A 23,731-nucleotide genomic window follows, 5' to 3' on the forward strand; every position below is an offset into this window, starting at 1 on the left:
TAGTAAAGACCCATATACCTGTTTTTGCAGGTGTACAGGGTCGGACTTACTTTTCACTTAACGTTTATCCAAATTTCGAAATTAATTCAAACATGGAATCACACAATAGTTCTACAATACAAGACCATCAAAGTCAAATAAACGCACCACAGTCATACTCTTTGGCAGCGTCGAGAGTGCAATTTCCTTTAAAGTCCCAAGGAATTACCTTTAGTGCCTTAGAAAAGACCAAACTTCAAGACTACCTTCTCCCACTTGGAAATATAATTCAACCGAAAAATATAATCTTCTCTTCTAGATTATCTAATAATCGCATATATATGTATTTATCCAATAAACAAATGGTGGATGATTTTATGAATAATCATGGTCAAATAGAAATACAAGGTGAAATTGTCAGAGCGAGAAGGTTAGTTACACCAGCGGAACGACTTGTGCTCTCCGGCGTATGTCCTTCAATACCGCACGACTTGCTAATCAATGAGTTACAAAAAATCGGCATAGTTCCTGTCTCCCCCATGACATTCCTCAAAATTAGTGCTTCTATGCCTGAGTACAATCACATCCTTAGTTTTCGAAGACAAATCTATATCAGTCCTCACAGTCTAACACTACCAGAGACATTTACTCTTGTTTTTGACAACACGATATATAGAATATTCATTTCTCAAGACAGTTTAGTTTGCTTTAGATGCAAGAAGCCAGGTCACATTGCATCCCAGTGCTCCGAACCACTAGCTCAACTAAACACTAACCAAAACAATGAAAAATCGGTATCCAGCGCAACAAATATATCTTCGCAAGCACCCAATGATACAAATCCTTCTCAGTGTGAACAAATGTCTATTTCTAATGTCCCGGAGATACCAAACAAAGTAGATGCATCAAATAAGGACAGTCACATAATCAATCAACCAAAACGTAACTTTGATGAAATTATCTCACCTGAAGCAGACCCATCTTCAAAAGAACGTAACATTTTTCCACCGCCTAAAGTCCAAGCAAAATCTAAAAAAGCTAAAATTAGTTCAGCAAGCACTTCTGAACGCTCATTTTCTCTTTTACTTGACCCTGCCAAAAACTTCATAGAAAATCACCCTCTACCTTTTCCTCTAAACTTTGATCAACTTGACATGCTCCTAACGAATATCACGGGATCAACAGATCATATAGCCACGATTAAAGAATATACCACAGACCTAGAAGCCTTAATCGATATGCTCACTGAAGTTTACCACCATTTAAAGGAAAGATCTATAAAACGCAAAATCACGTCCTTAAGGAAACAAATTCATAAACACCTTGGTAGTGAGGAGGCATCGGACTGGGAAAGTGACACATCTCAATTAAGTCAACATTAAGATTTAAGTTTCTACTTCAAAAGAATATTGATGGATTTATCCATCGCCTAGCTATGCTCCAACATCTTTCTCTAAATTCCAGCATCTATACTGCAGAGCTGTTTGGTTTGTTTAAAGCCATCAAACGTGTAAATATTAAAAACCTCCCTTGTTGTCTAGTCCTTTCCGACTCTCTTAGCATAGTCAAAGCTATGCAAAATATATACCACAAACACTCCATTGAGAAAAGAATCAAGGCCGAACTAATGGAAGCTCAAGAAAGTTTCAGAAGAATCTTCCTGTGGATACCATCTCACATAGGCATAGAAGGAAATATGAACAAGCAGAATACTAGTGCGCGTAACGCTATCACTAATGATGTATCAGAAAGAGAGTGTCGGAGTGTCGCTGGCGATCTGAAAGTTCATTTCAAAAATAAAGTGTTAGTGCGTGGAATCCAATTATTGCTCCAAAGGTTTAATTGTCTACAAATTGTAATTAATGTTTACCAATTTTTGATTTAATAATGTTACAAATGTTACAGAAATGTCGCTAATAACCTTCGGGTGGATGCGACTTAGTCTTTCTTAAATAAAAAAAAAAAAAAAAAAAAAAAATAACAAGTTTTTTCAAAAGAAATAAATAATATTCCTTTGAAATACATGGTGATTCCATATAAGTTTGGTTGTGTGTATGTATTATATCCTTATCTTCCTTTGTAAATTGTTTCATCAAGTTAAATATTTTGGTTTGTCAAATAGTGCAGTCACTGAAGGTTTTCACCTCCGATTTCGTTGAACCTCCATCGATTTTTATGAAAATTGGTGAGTAGTTAGAGGATACCTCAAAGAACAAAGGTGACATGATGCCAACTTACGCTTTTACCCTGGGGGTGGATGCCACCCCTTCTCGGGGGTGAAAATTATTTCATTAAAAATAATACCATAAATCGATAGAGGGACAAATTCTACGCAAAATTTGTTGTATAAAGTTATTAATATAAATCAATACTTTTCGAGTTATTAAAGATCAAAAATTTTATTTTTTCGTAAAAAAATGTATGTTTTAAAGCTGTTTTTCACGTATAACTCAAAAACTGTAAGCTTTTACAAAAAAGTTATTATAACCAAAATTAAAGATAATAAAAAGTTAAATATACTTCTTATTTAAAGAACTACAATAATGTTAATTCAAAGTACGTTATGGTAATTGAAAGTATATTTTTTTCGACGAGTACGCTAATCTAAGTATCCAAGCTTAAATAACGGGAAAACGATGCATTTTATAAAATATACCTATTAAACATTTGACAAAGTAATTCAGAATACCTATCAAATGAGCTCCATAAGACGTTAATAGCATCAAAATTAAGCAAGTTATGATGAAAATAAGAGAACCCTTTGGATTTTTTTTTTTGGAAAAAGTGGAAAATAAAACATCGCCATTTCCACCAAAATTAAAATTTATCGAAATCCTTACAAGAGTTTCTTTATAATAGCATAAGTAATGAATTCAACAATTTTGACTGGTTTAGAATGCATATTTTTGAAAAAAAGATATAATTTAAAAAAATCAGAATTCTTCAGATTATCGTAATTTTCATATTCTTTTAATAATAACTCCAAAAATACTCAATATACGAAAAAAATGATAAATAATAAAATTTTAGTTTATTCTAAACCAAATATTTCACCTGTTTTACTATTTCTGTAGGGTACAAAATAACCGAGATAGAAACGTTTTAAGCTTAAATTTTGCCTGCGAGAACCATGTAATCGGGCAATTTAACCTTTTATTTTAAAAAAAGTAAGGGGTCTCAAAAATTAAATTCAAAGTGGATTAAAAGCCCTTAGTTTTAGCTTTTAAATGGTTTTTAGACGAATCTCATGTCTCAAAATTAACGGAGTTATTTAAAAAAAAAACAATAACATTTTTTGGAAAAATTTTTAAAAGATAACTTTTGAAAAATTTTTAGAGCATAAATTTTAATGCTATCAACTTGTTCGTGGGCTCATCTGATAGATATTTTTAAATACTTTGACAAATGTTTAATAAGTTTGTGTTATAAAATGCATAATTTTCCCGTTATTTAAGCTTGAATACTTAGATTTGTGTAGTCGCCGAAAGAAATATACATTCAATTACCTATAACTCACTTTTAGTTAACACTAAAAAGTTTTTCTAGTAACGAATTTTTTTCATTTTTTATTATCTTCAATTTTGTCAATAATAACTTTTTTGTAAAAACTTATAGGTTTTGAATTATTTATAAAAAATCGGTTAAAAACATGCATTTTTCTCAGGAAAAATTCAAATCTTTAATCTTTATTAACTCAAAAAGTTATGATTAATTTCAATATCTTTATATAACAAATTTTGCTTAGAGTTAGTCCCTCTATCGAATTATGGAGTTATTTTTAATAAAATAATTTTCACCACCGAGAAGGGGTGGCATCCACCCCCAGGGTAAAAGCGCAAGTTGGCACCATGTCACCTTTGTTCCTTGAGATATCCTCTAACCACTCACCAATTTTCATCCAAATCGATGGAGGTTCAACGAAATCGGAGGTAATAGCTCATATCCACCTTCAATGACTCCACTAAAAATGTATGCATATTTCGTAGAGACTTTTGAATATTTGTGAGGGTTGGATTGACTTTGCTAATTAGCCACTGTTTCTTAAATGATGATTGGATATAAGTGGAATTAAGAACACTATTTTTTTAATGAAAAGTTTTTGCATACCATAAGGACTTTTGTGACAACTGAGTTGTTTTTAGCATTTTTCCCAGAAATGTTCATCTGTGTAAGGCTTTTTTTCCAAATTATACTGCAACAATTTCCTGTGCGAGGCTTATTTGATATTCTTTTAAGATTGGCTATAAATTTCACTATTTTTAGATGCAGATGATTTAGCCAATTCAGAATGTGCCACTGATACAAAAGAATACAAGCCTGAGGAAATGCAGGAAGCTACCAAGAGGAAGAATGAGGAAGATTCAAATGAATGTAATAAAAAAAGAAAACTGGATTGTCCGGAAACTAACAAAGATCAAATAGAAAACAATGAATCGGACAATATAAACAAGACTGAAGAAGATTTAAGAGAGCCTAACAAGAAAGTGAAAGTGGACAATGATGACTCTGACCCAAAAACAGATCATCAAGAAAATATGGAATTTGAAGACATTGAACATAAGAAGAAGAAAAAGCACAAGAAAGATAAGAAGAAAAGTATTATTAAAGAGATAGGACTACAAATTTTATCAAAGTAAGTTTTAAACGGTTTGATTATAATTTCGATTATAAACTTTCCATTTGTAAATACTGATATATAAACGATTATAAAATTTCAAAAATGAAAATTTAAACTTTTGTTTTAATTGATTTAATTTTATTTTGTTAATAAACTACACGTAATAGTTATTTTCCTAACAAGTGCAGAAAGTCATTCTTTTCCGCACGCGACTGCAGTTTGCCGAACGACGCGAAGCGGGAGTTCGGCAAGCAGTCGAGTGCGGAAAAGAGACTTTCTGCAAGAGTTAGGAACAATATTTTTTCTAAGAGTCTTTACAAAATTACCAAATCTTAATCATATAATTTAATTAATATGAAAATACATACACAAATTAATTCTTTGACAAGGTTGACAAAACCAAACTTTCAATATAATTAGTTAGCATGACGACGATCTTGGTTTCCATGACGATGATTCAAAACGACTGTTATTGTCTACCGATTTGACTTTCGAATATTATGTCAAAATAATTTTATGTCATCGAATTGTAGCGTTAATTTCATTAAAACAGGAACACAATAAGATATATTTGAAATAAATTAGTAAATAATATCTAAATATTAGTTTATTGCATGTATTATAATTACTTTAAGGCCATATTAACACATCTAAATTAACACGCGTGCGGAAAAGTAAAAACCGCGTGCGGAAAAGTGAAACTTTCTAAACTAAAATGCGTGCGCGAAAGTAGACATTTTTGCACTCTCGTAGAAAATAGTTATTTATGAAACGGTTCGTAAAGTATGCTTTTTGCGCACGCACGCGATGTTTAGAGCACGAGCGTAGCGAATGTTATATATCGCGTAAGTGCGCAAAAAGTACTTCACGCACAGTTTCATACAATATTTTATCTACGATAAACAAATAAAAAAAGTGCAACTCTTCGTCACTGGAATACATTATTTCTATTCTACAATTTTTAGAACATTGGCATTTAAAAATTCAAACTTCTTTCACATCACAAAACTATCAAAACTTTTGTTGTAATTTATTGCTCACATGTCATCACCATGACAACGCGAGAGTTAAGGATATTATTTGATTATATGAAATTGTGCCAAAAAAACAGTGTGAAAAAGTAAATCCCACTTAAAATACATTGTTACTTCACGCACACTTTAAACCCTTCACGCACTGCTCTCTATAAAGACAGTTTTCACAAACTAAAAACTTACACATAATATTAGATGTCATATTATGTATAAGTTTTTAGTTTGTGAAAACTGTCATTATAGATAGCAGTGCGTGAAGGGTTTAAAGTGTGCGTGAAGTAACAATGTATTTTAAATGCGATTTACTTTTTCGCACACTTTCAATGGGTTTTTTGGCACACTTTCATATAATCAGATATCCTTAATTTTTTTGCGTTGTCATGGTGATGACAATATGAGCAATGACTTACAACACAATTTTTGACAGTTTTGTGGTTTGAAAGTAGTTAGGATTTTTAAATGTCAAAGTTCTAAAAATTGTAGAATAGAAATGAATTCCAGTGACGAAGAGGTACAGTTTTTATATTTGTTTATCGTAGATAAAATATTGTATGAAACTGTGCGTGAAGTACTTTTTGCGAACTTACGCGATGTATAGCACTCGCTCCGTTGTCGCTCGTGCTCTAAATATCGCGTGCGTTCGCAAAAAGCATACTTCACGAACTGTTTCATAAATAACTATTTTATTTATAAGTTAAATTAATTATTAATATTAATTGAATAATTAATATTGGGTATGAGCAAGAGTTCTTGCTTACTTTCAGTCTCTTCCAGTTGGTTAAAATTGAACCAAAGTAGCAAAAAAAAATAATTGCTGAATTTCCTAGAAAGTTGGGGGTGGGATCAGTAAACTGAGAATAATTCAACACTTAATTGACAAGTTTCAAAGTACGAGTTTAGTCAGCAACATCCAAAATAAGAAGTAAAGGAAACGAAGGTATTGAAGATGTAATTTTAAATAATAGTTGCGTTCGCGGGTACGGTTGACAAATTGTCGCCGACAATTTCTAACCTCACTTAATATAAATAAAATCGTTAATACAAGGTATATTTACTTTTAATTAATATTATTAACTAATTATTAAATTATACTATTAAAATATACCTTGTATATTTATCTATTAACGATATTATTTATATCATTTTAAAGTGCGCATGCGTTTTGCTGCTAATTTGTCGCCAACAGGCACCCGCGAACGCACTTAATGTGTCACCCACTCAGTCTATTAAAAAGATATCTGAAGCTTTTAGTGTTTCACATACTAGTGTTAGAATAGAACAGAATCGAATTTTAAAAACACAAATTTCATCCATATAAAATGATACTAGTTCACGAGTTGAAAGAAATTTTTTTACCCAAGATTTTTCCTCTGGGGCCATCCGAACTCGAGAGAGTCTCGAGAAATGTTAGACTTGGGTTTGAACGGAGATTATATTATTGTAAGGAAGATAGTGGAGATCATCTCGACTAATACATTTGTTAGCTTAAACCTTTAGGCCTTTTATTAATTCTTAAACCTTTTGGGCTTAAACTACTTTTATTTTTTTAACTGAGTTTTAGGACATACAAACTTTGAAACTAACACTATTTGTCAGTAACTTATAGGTCTGTTGTTCTAATCTGTATAGATCAAAATTAACTGTTGTTTAAGTCTCATTTACAAATTTGTAGAAGTAGGGGATTACAACCCTCATCCCAGAATTAAAGTTGCAAGAAATTTTTTTGAATAAAAATTGGTCCCCTCGATATAAAACTCAACAGATGTTTTCAAAACATTTATTTTTGCATAATTTTAGCGGGGTCAAAATTTTTGTAGTGGCACAGTGTATACGTAATACTAACAAAAATTATATTCTAATCTAGGCCAGAATGGAAAAAAATGAGAAATAGATATTTGGATCTACAGAAAAAGAAAATGAAGGAATTCAAACAATATTTAAATAAACCGAAATTTAGTCAAAAACATGATAAATTCAAGAAGGGGAATATTGACAACCAACAAAGCTCTCAAGCAGAAAACCAGAAGGAGGAGTCGAATGTAAAATTAACATTTTTAAGTGGAGTCATTGTAAAAGTGACACTACCAGAACCAGTGGTAGATGCCAAAAAAATAAAGGTATGAAATTTTATATTAATTTGATTTTTGACTTCCATATTATCGGTAGCTCTTTCTAGCTACCGATATAATGGAAGTAACTGTAACTAGCAAACCTGTGTCATTTATGGTCAGTAGTAAGTAATAGGGATGTTCACAAAAACTTAAAAAGTCATTTCAAACATGTAAAACGATTAAGAAACACCATAGGAATAATTGTCTAAAATTTCAAAAGAATCAAAAAAGTCTGTCTATAAACAATCTGGATTAGAAATCTAGCATTATTTTAAATTTCGAGAACGCTTCTCTATTGGCTTGACGTCACTAGTCGCATACCCCAGCGCGCGCCATTCCTCCCAGTGTTATTGTTTACGTGTTTGACGTTAGTTCAGGTCATTATATTTTGTTCTCTTGTTGTTTTATCAGGATTAAAGTGGAGTTTAATAGTGAATTTGTTTAGTTTCAAGTATATAGACTGTTTGTAAGGACATATTTTGTGTGGTACAAATAAGCAAATAAAATGGAAGAAGGTTTTCAAAAAGCCGATTCGCATAATCTACCGGCTGTAGACGTAACAATGGTGTCTGATTTCTTGGCCTCCTGTAAGAAAATAAATCAACCACAGAGTAGTGGAACCAAAACCAGCCAGTGAGTATTACTTTTAAATAATAATTATCCATTCAAAATCCATCATTATACCTTTAATTAGATTTTATTGCCATTGAAATATAGTTGTATTCAAGTCATTTTTATACATTAAAGACATTTTTTATTAAAACAAATTTTAGGCAATTCAAATATAACATTTCATTCTGATATAAACATTGTGTTTGAAGTTTTATTGGTTCCAAATCTGGACCTCGGAGGTAAACTATACTGTCATTTTGAGCAACTGTGTTTAGCCTGTGTTTGCTACAAAGTTTAGAGCAGGTAGTACTTAGGATGTTAATAAAAATTTGATATATGCCATAATTGGTTGAAAGACAATATGACCATATTTATTTTTGGTTTTTTTAACGGACTTTCGACCCTGGGTAATAATGTAGTCTTTCATTCTGCGTTTAAATTTTTCAAAAATATTTATTAGTTTTCTCAGGATTCGAAAAAAATTAATTAAATAGTATTTGACCAAGATTTTGCGCCTACCCCCTTAATAAATTTATCCGCTTAGGTATAAGAATACGTTGTAATAAAATAGTTACCGCGTAATATATTTTTCAGTGAATCCAAAAACTGTTTATGTACAATTCACTGCAAAGTTAATTGATGTCTAGTTTATAGGGTCTGTCAAGTAATCAATATTTTATTACTATGTTATGTCGGTCTTGACGGTCCAGTTAGCTGGGGCTCAGTCGATCGACAAGTTTAGTGGATTTGCGGTCGCTGGTTCGAGCCTCAGCTAGGTCATGAAATTTATAAAAGGCCAACGCCGTAGTATAAAACTCAATAGAGTCTACGGCTTGGTCTGGAATAAACTGGCGTCTGATCGGCCTATGGAGGAGCGGTACGGGAAGGGATAAGGGCTTCCGGCTTGGTGATACTCCTCCATAGATCCCTACCGAAGGGCGTTGACGCCTAAGAACGGTGTATACATACATGTTATGGGCACCAGTCTTTTTAGGGTCCCGACAAATTCAGAGGTCATAAACTAGGTACTTTTTAATTTTTGTACGAGTAAAAAGTTTTGTTGCTATGCTAAGCTAACCCATTTCTTTGAAATGATAACAGATAAATGGTAACAGATATTTAGAGAAGTTCAAAATGCGAATGTACATATTAAGAATTTTTATAATTTAGTTTATAACCAAGCTAACTTAAATCTAAAACATATCATAGAATTGGGTAAAAATGAGTAATTTAAAAACTTTTTATTTAGAAAAAGATCCATAACTTACAATAAAGTGATCTTCACAACAGAAAAACTTGGTTTTTACTGACACTTCCTTGATGTTCCTTCTAGCTGCAACAAACCATTTCTTTTTGTGTTTTAAATTGGTTGGAACGGTAGTAAAAATATTGTCAGAATTGTTTTTCGATGTATTTACACACCCAGGAACAAAACACCACTTATTTGGCTTCATTTTTTACTAATTAAATACGTAACGAACTGCACACGTTCAAATACACTTCTTAAATAAGTATACAGAACTAGCCCTCGATCACAGCCAGTACAACTACTGGCGTCACATGCCGTAGCCTCGCTGCAGGGAGCCGTTTTTCTAGCCTCCAAGAAAATCAACATTATGAACTCATTTATTTTAAAAAATATACATTTTTAAACAGTTTTATGATTGCTACGTTTTTATATACCTTATTATCTATTAAATTTAACTATATTTAAAAATTAGTGAACATCCTTATTGCCCCATTGTTGGACTGCAGGCTAGGTTTTCTTAACCTTCGTCAAACAGTAGAAATGCTGATTGCTGGTCCTTGGGCTTGCTGAAAATACCTTTTACAATGAAAATAAATACTACTAAATACTACATGTCGGTTACAAAAGTATAGTAAATAAAAATAATAAATTTAATTCATGGAATAACCCTTTTTCTACTACAATTTAAAATATATATTCATCATCAACCCGTACTCGTCCACTGTTGGACATAGGTCTCCCTCAGCTCTTTCCATCTTTCTCTGTTTTCTGCGGCTTGCATCCAGTTACCGACAATACGCTTCAGATCGTCAGCCCATCTGGTTGGTGGTCGTCCTCTGCTCCGTAGTGTTTCTTCTCGTGGCCTCCACTCGACAATACGTTTTGTCCATCGGTTGTCTGACAATCTGGCGACGTGTCCTGCCCAATTTCACTTGAGCGACGCGATTCTTTCGACGACGGCAGTTGTTTTTGTTCTACGACGTATTTCTTCGTTTGGGATTCGGTCCCTCAGGGAGACACCCAACATCTGGCGCTCCATAGCCCTCTGAGTTTTGCGAATCTTGCACACTACCTTTTTTGTGAGTGTTAATGTTTCCGCTCCATAAGTAAGTACAGGCATTAGACACTGGTCAAAGATTTTCCTTTTCAGGCATATGGGTAAGTCCGATTTAAATACACTCAGATGCAAAAAAACGCAACGGAGAAAATGTTGGTCAAATTCAAAGTATTTCAGTTTTTTAATTTTTAGCCCTATTTTGATGATTTTTTTAGCACACTGTATAAATTTTAAGTTGCTATAGTGAGTTTTTTAATAAAATTTTGTATTTCACTTATTATACGGGGTTAATCGAAAGGTGTTTTCTTATCCTAACTTTTAAACATCCTGCGGAATAATTCCGTTTGCAAATTTTCGTAAAACCTTATTTTTCGGTTGCAAACATGTCTCCTAAGCATTGTATTTTTTGTTTCATGACAAAATATGCCTTGGTTCATTTTTTAGAGCCAAATTAATTTGACACCCACAATTTAAGACTTTTTTAATTACCTATGATTATTTTGGAGTTATTTTGTAATACGACGACGTGGCTTTGGTGACTGTTGTCATTAAATAATATTAACACTTACATTTTGTTTACCTAAATGGAGCAATGTTCTTTTTACGGATGAGTCGAGGTACTGTCTCCACTCATCAGATGGGAGAGAACGGGTATGGCGATGAACTGGAGAGGAATTTGCGGAGTGCGCTTTCAGCCCCCGCTTTAGCCATGGAGGGGGTTCGGTGATGGTATGGGCAGGAATATCCCGAGAGGCGCACACTGAATTGGTATTTATTGAGGGTTCGTTGACTGCACACCGATATATTGAGGAAATTTTAGCGAATCACGTAGTACCCTTTTTTCAATATATCGGCGATGGTTTTCTATTAATGCAAGATAATGCGCGACCCCACTCTGCAATGTGTGTCACGCAATATTTAGAGGAAGTTGGAATTAATAAAATCAACTGACCAGCGTGTTCGCCAGATCTGAACCCAATAGAGCACGTTTGGGACATGCTTGCTGGATATAGGTCTCCCTCAGTATTTTCCATGTATTTCTGTTTTGTGCTGTTCGCATCCAATTTTTGTCGATCCGTTTTATGTCATCAGACCGTCTTGTTGTCGGACGACGCCTCTCTCTCTCTCTCTCTCTCTCTCTCTCTCTCTCTCTCTCTCTCTCTCTCTCTCTCTCTCTCTCTCTCTCTCTTTCTCTCTCTCTCGTCTCTCTCTTTCTCTCTCTCAAAACCGTCGAATGTTCTCAGATAGCAACAAGTTCACACGCAGAACTGCTGAGTCCACAATATTGTAGGTGGGCATCTTGACGCAATCCAGAGCTTCGTATCAGACAGCACGGATTTCAGTCGACAGAAAAATAACAAATCCTTTGTGGGCAGATTCTCAGGAATAGACAAGCTTGAGATCTTCGATATACTGGGGTGGTAATAAAATAAGTTTTTTTTTTAATTCGGATATAATTAAGGAAAATAAAAGGGTCTAACGATCCTGCTCTTGGCACCGTTTCATAGTATGGACATGTTCACTTTGTATTTGAGATTTGGATGCGCACTTGTGTTGACGTTCTGTACTATCAGTCGTAGGCCAAACATCGCGGAGCAAACGTAATTGACTCTATGAGTGAATACTTCTTATAGCGCGTCATTACTATAAATTATATTCGATTCGATTTTATTGTATTTTATTATTTTATAAAATATTTTAAAATCAAAATTAGCCAAATAAATCAAGTCGTTCTCAAGTTGTTATAAAAAATATATTATATAAAATTATAAGTGTGTATATATTATGTATATTATTTTATACCGCAATAGGCCAATCAAGTTAGGTTTTTACTTGACATAACGGAAAAGACGAGGTATGACAGTTGAAATGTGTAGTACGAAATATTACAAAAAGACTGCCATCTTGGGATTCATCAATTTTTTAGTGGAACAGTTTTTAAATAAACAATCAAAACGTCAAACTTAGTTTTTTTGCTCATAACTTAAAAACTTGTTTATTTAGAGATTTGACGTCCACAGGTAACTTTTTCAGAAAAAAAAGATACATCGAATGAGATACGCTAAATGAAAATCGGTTAATAAACAAAAAAGTTATTGCAAAACGGACGACAAAATCGCTGTTTTTGAATATTGTTAATAACAATTTTATTGTTTATTAAAATATGTTTAAATATACCTAAACTTGAGGGCATTATGGTGTGTGAATGGTGTGCAAAAAATGGTCCAGATCTGTTAAATAGTTTTTGCAAAATTGAATTTGTTTATAAAATTTTTTGAAAAACGAGTTAATTTCTGAGGCTGGTCCAGTTAATTTGGCTGAATGTATCTCAATAATCCGGGGCTCATTTCCTTCGTAAAGATGTATTGTAACAGCCTACGAAAAAAAAAGTAAAAAAAATTACATGTACGTACACAAAATTATTTGTTAATAAATAGCAGTTTTTAAACTTATAAACAATTACAATAATTTCGTAGAAATTAGATCAAATTAAATGGCAATAAAAAATACGGAAAGCTGGTTAAAATACACTACTTAGAAAAAAATTTTTAGATCCTACGACCCTTGGGGTCTGAGATGGTCCCCTTTTTTGAAAAAATCACTGTTACGTTAATTAACAACACTAAGAGCTGAAATTAACCAATCTTTTATAAGAAAAGTCAATGTTTTTAACAAAGTTTTTAGCAAGAAAAAATGTTAAAAATTGTTTAAAGAGGAGTGTTATAAACAAAGAGTATTTTGCGTTCCGACTAAAGTAAAAAATAGCGGGCGTAGTCGACTGACTGAATCGTGGGCACGGCTGGCGAGAATCAGCAACCCCTAAAATTACGTATACTGACCACAAAAATCAACTTTACGTTGAATGACAAATTTTGGTCATTCCTTATGTTTTCGAGGTCACTGAATCCGAATATGGAGTATATTTTTTTCTAGAATTAATGGAACATGTTCAAAAATCAAATTTTATGCAAAAATGCGAAAAATAAATTTTGATGATTTTTCAATTTTACCTCGCTGTATTTTTGGTCGCTGTAAATATTTCCTTTTGAAAATTTTACTGTGTCATCTTTGAAGCATTTAGATAACAATGAGATTTGTCCAAAATGATTAAAGACATTAAAAGAGAAGTTGTTAATTTTTAAACATTTTGTCGTCAGATTTCGTTAGTTTCATGTTTACTTAAAAAGTTGAGTGACAAACGTTTTAGTTTATAATTTTAACCAACACAGCAATAAAATATTATTCATTAAGAAGTTTTCCAAAAAATTTTTCCAAAAAAGATTATTTCTCGAGATACTGACCACCGTGTGGTGAATGGCTAATTTTGACTTTATATTTTTGATGGTGCTGAAAACGAAAATTAGGGTTGTTTTGAATTTTGCGTGAGGGAACATTGTCAAAATCGCAATTTTACCCTAAAAATAAAAAAAAAATAAAATCATGTTTTTTGCATTTAACTTGTTACAACTCAGTTCCATTTTAATATTTTTTTCTGAAATTTTTATAGTATATATTTCTCACCTTTCTGAAGACAATGGCACCTACTTCAATCTTTCTGTCTTACTATAAAAAAGTTATAAATTGTTTGAAGTAAAAGGTGTAGATTCTTGAATTGCAAAGTTTAATCACACAAGTTGAGTGACAAAATTTGAAATTTAGCTGTTTAATCAAGTTTATGTTAAAATCTAGAGTGCAAAGAACAAAATGATTTATAAAAAAAATGGTGTAACTTTTAATTTTAAGAAAAACGTGATTTTATTATTTTTTTTATTTTTAGGGTAAAATTGCGATTTTGACAATGTTTCCCCATCTAAAATTCAAAATAATTCCATTTTCGTTTTCAGCACCACCAAAAACATAAAATAAGACCAAAATTAGCCATTCACCATGCCATGGTTAGTATCTCTCAGAAAACCTCTTCATGGCCTATGTTTTAATGTTGCATTGATTAAAATTATAAACTAAACAGTTTGTCACCCAAATTTTATAAGTTAACATGAAACTAATGAAATCTGACAAAAATTGTTTAAACAATTTTTCGACAGCGGTATCTCTTGGTACCCCTGGATTTGTTATAAGCAACTTTTTTTAGTAAGTTTGTGCACATTAAAATAATAACATTTATCTTATTTTCATTGCAAAATTATTCAAAACAAAGCAGCTAATGGGATGTATAAAACTTTTTTGAAGTGACCTTTTTATTGTTATTTTTTAAATTCATTTATTTAAAATATAATTCTACTAAATAAATGTGCAACAGAATAATATTCATAAAATTCAAGTTTCTACCAAAATATATATATTAAGCTTCAAATCCGGTATACTGTCAATGTTAAAAATGAGCTGCAACGGTCTAGCGTAACGTAATTTCTTCTCATTCGGCTACGCCCACTATTTTTTTTACTTTAGTCGGAACGCAAAATACTCTTTGTTTATAACACTCCTGTTTAAACAATTTTTAACATTTTTTCTTGCTAAAAACTTTGTTAAAATCATTGACTTTTCTTATAAAAGATTGGTTAATTTTAGCTCTTAGTGTTGTTAATTAACGTAACAGTGATTTTTTCAAAAAAAGGGGACCATCTCAGACCCCAAGGGTCGTAGGACCTAAAAATTTTTTTTAGAAGTTGTGTATTTTAATCAACTTTCCGTATTTTTATTGCCATTTAATTTGATCTAATTTCTACGAAATTATTGTAATTGTTTATAAGCTTAAAAACTGCTATTTATTAACAAATAATTTTCTGTACGTACATGTAATTTTTTTTACTTTTTTTCATAGGCTGTTAGTATACATCTTAACCAAGGAAATGAGCCCCGGATTATTGAGATACATTCAGCCAAATTAACTGGACCAGCCTCAGAAATTAGCTCGTTTTTCAAAAAATTTTATAAACAAATTCAATTTTGCAAAAACTATTTAACACATCTGGACCATTTTTTGCACACCATTCACACGCCATAATGCCCTCAAGTTTAGGTATACTTAAACATATTTTAATAAACAATAAAATTGTTATTAACAATATTCAAAAACAGCAATTTTGTCGTCCGTTTTGCAATAACTTTTTTGTTTATGAACCGATTTTCATGTAGCGTATCTCATTCGAAATATCTTTTTTTTTTTGAAAAAGTTACTTGTGTCAAATCTCTAAATAAACAAGTTTTTAAGTTATGAGCACAAAACTAAGTTTGACATTTTGATTGTTTATTTAAAAATTGTTCCACTAAAAAATTGATGAATCCCAAGATGGTAGTCTTTTTGTAATATCTCATACTACACATTTCAACTGTCAAACCTCGTCTTTTCCCTTATGTCGAAAAACGGCTTATTTTTTACTAACTTGATTGATCTACAAGGTTACTGCACGCGTCTTGATTTTTCGAATCACGCTAAATAGGATTTCGGGCCCGTGCAAAACATACCGAGCAACAAGAAATATTCACTTCAAAAAAGTTTTTATACTTTTTTATTTATTATTATAGCATACAGAAAACCACTGGGAATTTGTCTGTAGTGATATACAATTAATTACTTAGATCTGTTCGAGCTATATTTTATGAAGTTTATGATAAAGTCCAAAAATATTCAACCCCAAATAGATAGGTACTGTAAAATCCATTAAATTCCTTTTAGGGCCGATTTCTCATAACTAAGTTAATCTATAGTTTAATTGACTGAGGTTCATCCTTGAACTTCGGTTATTTTGGAAATGCAATTCTCATTGACAGTTCAGTTGTGGTTCACGTTCTACGCCTAAAGTTCGTTGGCAACGCAAAAATCCCTAGATTTAAGTAGCTTTCGAGAAATGCCAATAGATGGCAATTGACGTGGAGTAGCCGCCGTTTTGTATGAACTTTTTTATGCGATCTCTGAATAACGTTAAATTTAAGTATTTATAGTCAAACAGTCATTTGAATAATTATAAATAAATCTAACAAAAATACAAATATTGTTATCATTTATCGTTAAGCTTAGATATCTATTTAACGAATGATAACAATCTGATTTAAAAACCAGGAATAGGTATTTTTGTGTACGCATACCAAGTTGACCTTGACCACAAAAATATTTGGATCAACCACGTCTCTGGTCTATATGCACAGCACATCTATAATATAATAGCGTTGAATGATAGCCCAACCTGTATATTTATCAATCAACGATAATAGGTTATATTTGCTAGTATGTCAGCGTTTCATGTCAAATTGCAATTATACTACGCATGCGTAATCTCTGAGATCATCTGAACTCGGTTCTGAACTCTGGAATTGCAGCGTTCAGATTGAACGGAGTTTAAACCACCAACATCGTTTGAACGGGAATTGAGAAAGACGATTTTAACTTTTAACTGTCGTTCACTAAAAGTTCAGGGTAAACTTGAGTTGAACTCGATATGAGAAATGGGCCCTTAGTGGTCTAAAATGTGTTACATCTCATATTAAAGGTGATTATTGGAGCCTCTGATTAGGGAAAATATTGGCATGTACAAAATCTACAAAAGTTGTGGAACTGTCAATTTGTATATGGTAATTATATTGGACAGTATATGCCAATACTATTATAAACATTATCATATTGTGTTTATTGGATTATATTAGTGTCTATTACATTATATACTTTTTTTAGAACGAAATCAAGTCATTTTCATCAGATATTAAATACGTTGATATACCTATACCTGCTGGATGTGAGGAAGTGTTTGTAAGATTTTCAAATTCGGAGTGTGCTAAAGAATTTTGTAATAAAGAATATCCTGGTGAAAAGACCTTGCTGGAAGGAGATGAAGAACAAATGTATTGGGAAAAGATACAGAATGACCGAAGCATAAAGTTTTCAAAAAATGTTAAAAAACAAAGAGGAAGAGACAAGTTACTGAAGAAAGCAGAGAAGGAAAGAGCGAAGCATATTAAATTTGATGAAGGGGAATGATGATTTGGCAATTTTTTTGCATTTCTATAGATGTAACAGATAAAAGATTCAATAGATGTAAAAAATATTTAACTTGTTTACTCTAATGGTAATTAATAAATCAAGATTTACCTGTAGATTTATTTTATTTCCTATCTTGTCACCCAGGATTGTTTTGTCTTACCTGGTTTAGTTTGAGTCTTACTATTTTCTGACTCTATAAAATAAAAACCCCTGTTGAGCTGCCCCCCCCTTGTAGAAATTAAAAAAAATAGTAGCACTGATTTACGAGCTATAAAAATAGAGATATTGAATCGATCTTTGCGGAAGAATTAGGAGCTATTGTAGTAGCTCGTAATTCTGCCGCATAATATGTTATATTTTTGAGCTAATCCCGTTAACTCCCAAACATCCCTTTAATTGATTCAACTCGAGAGAAAAATACTATTACGGATATAATTCGTACAGCGTATAAATTCTAAGAATAAACTGTTAAAATACGCACACTTCGATTATTGAGCTACAACCCTCTCTCAAGAAAACCTTCCCATCTTCGCAACTTAAGAGAATTGTACTTGAAATAAATAAAATTAATTATTTTGCGACTACATACCATTTAATAATTGATAAGCTCGCAAAATACGCGCATTTCGATTATTTAATTGTAATTTATTTTGCATAGTGCAGCCACCTAAGGTAAAAATCAACTATTACCTTCGATTTTGGTGAACCTCCATCGATTTTCACGAAAATTGGTGAGTGGTTAGTGGATATCTCATAGTGCCACATTGCGCTTTTACCCTGGGGGTGGATACCACACCATCTCGAGGGTGAAAATTACTTTATTAAAAATATCCCCAAAAAACCCCCCTACTAAAATAATAAATTCCTGCCCAGTGTAACGAGCTCAAAATTTTTAATTTCATATTATGATATGAAAACTCATAAATAGCTCGTAAATCAGCGCTATTTGTTTTTTAATTTCTGAAGTGGGGGGGAGGGCAGCTCAACATGAATAAATAAAAACGGTCGAAAATGTGGGTGGATGAATATTTTATAAGTAAAACAGATGTTACATATTGTGAGAAACCTTTCTATTTGTACATACATTTGTAAACGTATATGAATATTTCTATTCATAAACTCAAAAAAGAATAGTAAGATTGTTGTTGTTCCTATGGTAAGAATAATGAAGAAAAATGCAGACATTATGGAAAAAAGATTAAGACCAAAGAATAAAAAAGTTGCATTAGTGAGAGTGTTGCTATACATTATTTTATTACACACAAATGATGGTTCCGTGGTACTGTATTAGATATAGGGTACCTATTCCAGTTTATTAATACGCGAAACACAGAAGTTTCAAAGCAGGAGATCAATGAATATAGGAAACATGGAACATCAGAGGTCTTCTTTAAATTAGAAAACTTAGTAAAATACATAAGGATATAATGGAGTAGCCATACTTCAGAATATCGAAATATATCAGACATTATGAAACAATATACTCATAAAAATAACAGAAGCAAAACAAGAAAATTTCCATGACATTCAAATATACAGGGTGTCCCGAAAAGATCGGTCATAAATTATACCACAAATTCTGGGGTCAAAAATATGTTGATTGAACCTAACTTACCTTAGTACAAATGTGCACATAAAAAAAGTTATAGCCCTTTGAAGTTACAAAATGAAAATCAATTGTTTTCAATATTTCGAAAACTATTAGAGATTTTTTATTGAAAATAGACGTGTGGCATTCTTATGGCAGGAACATCTTAACAAAAAATTATAGTGAAATTTGTGCACCACATAAAAATTTTATGGGGGTTTTGTTCCCTTAAACCCCCCTAACCTTTTGTGTATGTTCGTATTAAATTATTGTTAAAGTATTATTAGTTAAGCACAGTGTTTTTAAAACTTTTTTGCCTCCTAGTACTTTCTCGAAAAGCCAGTTTTTATCGAGATATTTTGAATATTTGTCAAATCCACTATAGATCTGGATCCCGCGTATGAAAAAAAAGTTGATTAATAGCAAGCTGAAAATTTGTTAATAGCTTAAGGGTGTCTAGTCGGATAAACTTTGATATATGGGAACACTGGAACAGGGGCAGTTTTAATTGTGGAACGGGTTAAAAATTTGGAACGGTCACACCACGAAAACGGCACATTTATTTTGTCCGACAGAACAGTATTAAACTCTCCGAACAGAGATTAAACTCTCATGCAAAAACCAGACTGCTATTTATCTCCTGTGATAATTCCTGTCATTTGACATATTCTACATCATGTCCCGCGCACTCTAGTAAAAAAATGTAATCGTATTTAGTTTCCTTCCAATTTTATAGAGGCGCTGATGTCGGCATCGTGATTGGTGGAACATGACTTTTGACAAATCTTGCACTGACTAGATTTTGTACGGGATTTTCCGAGAGGACGCGTGCCGCCGCCAGAGATGCTGCGCTGTCTGTGTTCAGTCATTATGGTCGGTTATTATTTTGTGTTTCTAGTTTGTTTGTGTCACCATAAAAAGATATTCAGTCGTGTTTTTTGATATTTTTGTTATTTTGTAATCGAGAACCTTTTTAAAGGTAAGTTTTTCTGATTGTAATGTAGAGATTTTCTGATTGTAGGTACCTACTGTTTATCCAACAGTTTTAAAATACACATTTTATTTCGCGTTTTGTTGTTAGGTCTAATGGCTCCGATCAGCTGTTGTGTACAGACGGTGGAAAAATTCAACAAGTAAACATATATTTAATCCAAATTAAATACTCATATTTCTATGTAAAATGTCACATTATTGTATAAATAAATAATTAAGAAACAAAAGTTGTTTGTGTTTTACCTTTATTGTCCACTTAAATAAAATATTAAATATTGGAAGTACCATATGGAGGCTATGATGTACCTAGCATGGCGGCTAAATTACGCTACCCTTCCTATCCAATCAACAACAAGAACGTTTAAAATTTCACACCTATCTTAACTATTTAGAATGGGAAATAAGCCACAATATTATTAAAAAATGATTTTTATTAACGTTTCGACGCCCAAATCGGGTGCCGTTGTCAAAATACAAAATACTATTAATATGAACAAAAATGTTGTTGCTTAGTAAAAAAATTCTTCTAATAATTTATTTAATTTGACTCATTTATAAACAAAATTTAAAACCCACTGTATGGTGGAGATATGTAGATGATGTGTTTTCAATATGGCCTCATAGATCAGAATTGTTGGATACATTCCTGAATATTATAAACGATCAAGAAGAGACAATAAAATTTACAATGAAAAAGGAATATAATAACACCCTGCCTTTCCTCGATGTTTTAGTCTTAAAGAAGGATACTGGATATGAGACTCAAGTGTATAGAAAACCAACACATACCAACAGATATCTCAATTACAAATCAAATCACAACATCAACGTTAAAAAGGGAATCATAAAATCCTTATATGATAGAGCCAAAATTACTTGTTCTAACGAAAATTCCTTTTTAGAAGAAAAACAATTCTTAACATCTGTTTTATTAAAAAATGATTATCCTTTATCGTTTATAAATAAGGAATTGTCAAGATTGGATCGAATGGAACAGAACAACATAGAACGGGATCCTACAACATTCACAAGAAATAATACGAGGAAAATATCAATACCATACATAAAAGGACTATCCGAGAACCTTAAAACAATAGGAAATAAATTCAACATTTCAACAACATTCAAAACAACCAACACATTGAGATCTATTCTATCTAAAACTAAACCTAACAATGAACAAGAAAGGACAAAGAATTGTATTTATAAAATACCTTGTGAATGCGAACAGTTTTATATAGGTGAAACATCAAGACCATTAAACGTTAGAATAAGTGAACATCAATCTTATATTAAAAATAGAGAATTTGATAGATCTCAAATATGTCAACACGCATGGGATAATGAACATAGAGTTCAGTGGAGAGATTCAAGTATAGTCCTGAAAGAAACAGATAGTAAAAAGAGAAAAATCAAAGAAGCGGCTCTAATTATGCTAAACGAAACCAATTGTGTCGCAAATTCCTCGGTGGAATGCAGTAGGATGTGGATACCCATACTGAAAGAGGAAGTCAATAGAAAGAAAATACCACAATTAGTAAGTCAATAGTCCAGTTAGTACATATTTTATATTTTAGTATTACTTATATACCCATGTATTATTGATATTATTTATAATTTAAACAAAATTATAGTAAAGTCAGAATTTGGTATTAATTTTGAGAGTAAATTAAATGTAAGACCAAATACTTACGATGTCGGGATAGTATCACGAGGTTTTTCCTGGTTTTCCCTCGTGATTTACTATGAGATCTCTAACGCGAGAATTTTAATATCACCGTTGCATGTGGTTGTCTTTTTAAAGACAGATCACATGCTATGATTTTTTTGTGACGGATATTCTTGAGTTGGGGTTGATTTCATGTAATCGAATGAACTATCTTTCAGTAAAGTCGTCCCAGGAACGCAACTCATAAATATTGGCAATATCATTTTAAAGTCTTCTACTTTAAAATGTATCATATGTATCTGAATTGCCGATATAAATGAGTCAAATTAAATAAATTATTAGAAGAATTTTTTTACTAAGCAACAACATTTTTGTTCATATTAATAGTATTTTGTATTTTGACAACGGCACCCGATTTGGGCGTCGAAACGTTAATAAAAATCATTTTTTAATAATATTGTGGCTTATTTCCCATTCTAAATAGTTAAAATTGTAAAAATGCCACAAGAAAATAGCTTCAGAACAACATTCACACCTATCATGTCGAAGCTACAGACCACTTATGTGGAGGCCAGATTTGTAGTATCCTTCCAATTAACCAGGTGCTGAAATGGCGCTGAAATACGCGACATATTTTTTGAAGAGTAAGATCGCGTTCTACCCAATCACAACACTTTTATCTATGTTCTACATGTTCCACTCATTATAACGCCCATTTGGTGATAAATAGCAGTCTGATTTTTGCATGAGAGTTTAATCTCTGTTCGAAGAGTTTAAGTCTGTTCTGTCGGACAAAATAAATGTGCCGTTTTCGTGGTGTGACCGTTCCAAATTTTTAAACTGTTCCACAATTAAAACTGCCCCTGTTCCAGTAATCCCATGTATCAAAGTTTATCCGACTAGACACCCTTAAGCTATTAACAAATTTTCAGCTTGCTGTTAATCAACTTTTTTTTCATACGCGGGATCCAGACTTAACCTATTTGTATATGGTTAAGTACGATTATAGAGACCTGGTAATAATATGAAAAATCTATAATTTACATTTTTATAATATGAAAATATACTAAGAGGCAAAAAAGTTTTTAAAACACTGTGTTTAACTAATGGTACCGCAATAAAAGTTTAATTGGAACGTACACAAACATTTGGGGGGTTTAAAGGAACGAAACCCCCATACAATTTTTATGTAAACATAAAAAAGAAGCCGCATCTCGATAAAAAAAGAATGTGTGTGTACTTTGTACGCACGTAAGAAGTTATACTTCTACTACATATTATGTGATTTTTAAGACAATACCAAAAATTTTAAAAAATAAAAGAATAAAACGCACACAAACACATTGAAAAATGCCACAAAGAAAAAATGATTTCGGAACGATAATAATTGTTGGCAAAAATTTTAAATACGCATTTTCTGAAAAAAAAAATTATATAACAAATATACTTACAATCATAAAATGCATAAAAAAAAATAAAAACTTGCATCGGGAATCGAACCCGTGAATTTCGTGGCGCTTTGATTCGTAATCGAAGCCTAGACTCACTCGTCCAATTCCACATTATTTGTCATGTGGAAAAATAGCGTAACTGAACGTTTTACTGTTTGACAGTTGTTTTGAATATAATTAAATCATGTAGTTTAAATTTTGTGGAAGAAAATATTAAAATATAACAAAACAGTAAGAAAACAATATATTAGATGAAGATTGGTAGAACTTTTGTTGGTAATCAAAGTAAGTATGTAAATCAAAGCATTACATACCTACTAGATAAATAAATCTACGCCAAAAAATCATAATTTAAAAATAAAAATCGGACCTAATTTGGGATTTCTCTCTAAAATCCCCATTCTTGAGAAAATAAATGTACAGTAGAGCGTCG

General features: G+C 32.0%; 1 protein-coding gene across 1 annotated transcript in view; it reads left to right on the top strand.

The window, feature by feature from the left end:
• The window catches only part of LOC114324172 (la-related protein 7), a 37,518-nt gene extending 19,808 nt beyond the window's left edge, over positions 1-17,710 (top strand). The window contains exons 3-5 of the mRNA XM_028271924.2: positions 4,243-4,612; positions 7,496-7,748; positions 17,292-17,710. Of these exons, the coding sequence (XP_028127725.1) occupies positions 4,243-4,612; positions 7,496-7,748; positions 17,292-17,594 (926 nt within the window). The 3' untranslated portion in view covers positions 17,595-17,710. The remainder of the gene's footprint in view (positions 1-4,242; positions 4,613-7,495; positions 7,749-17,291) is intronic.
• The last annotated feature ends 6,021 nt before the right edge of the window (positions 17,711-23,731 follow it).

This window comes from Diabrotica virgifera, chromosome 1 (assembly GCF_917563875.1).
Source record: "Diabrotica virgifera virgifera chromosome 1, PGI_DIABVI_V3a".
NCBI classification, from domain to species: Eukaryota; Metazoa; Arthropoda; class Insecta; order Coleoptera; family Chrysomelidae; genus Diabrotica; species Diabrotica virgifera.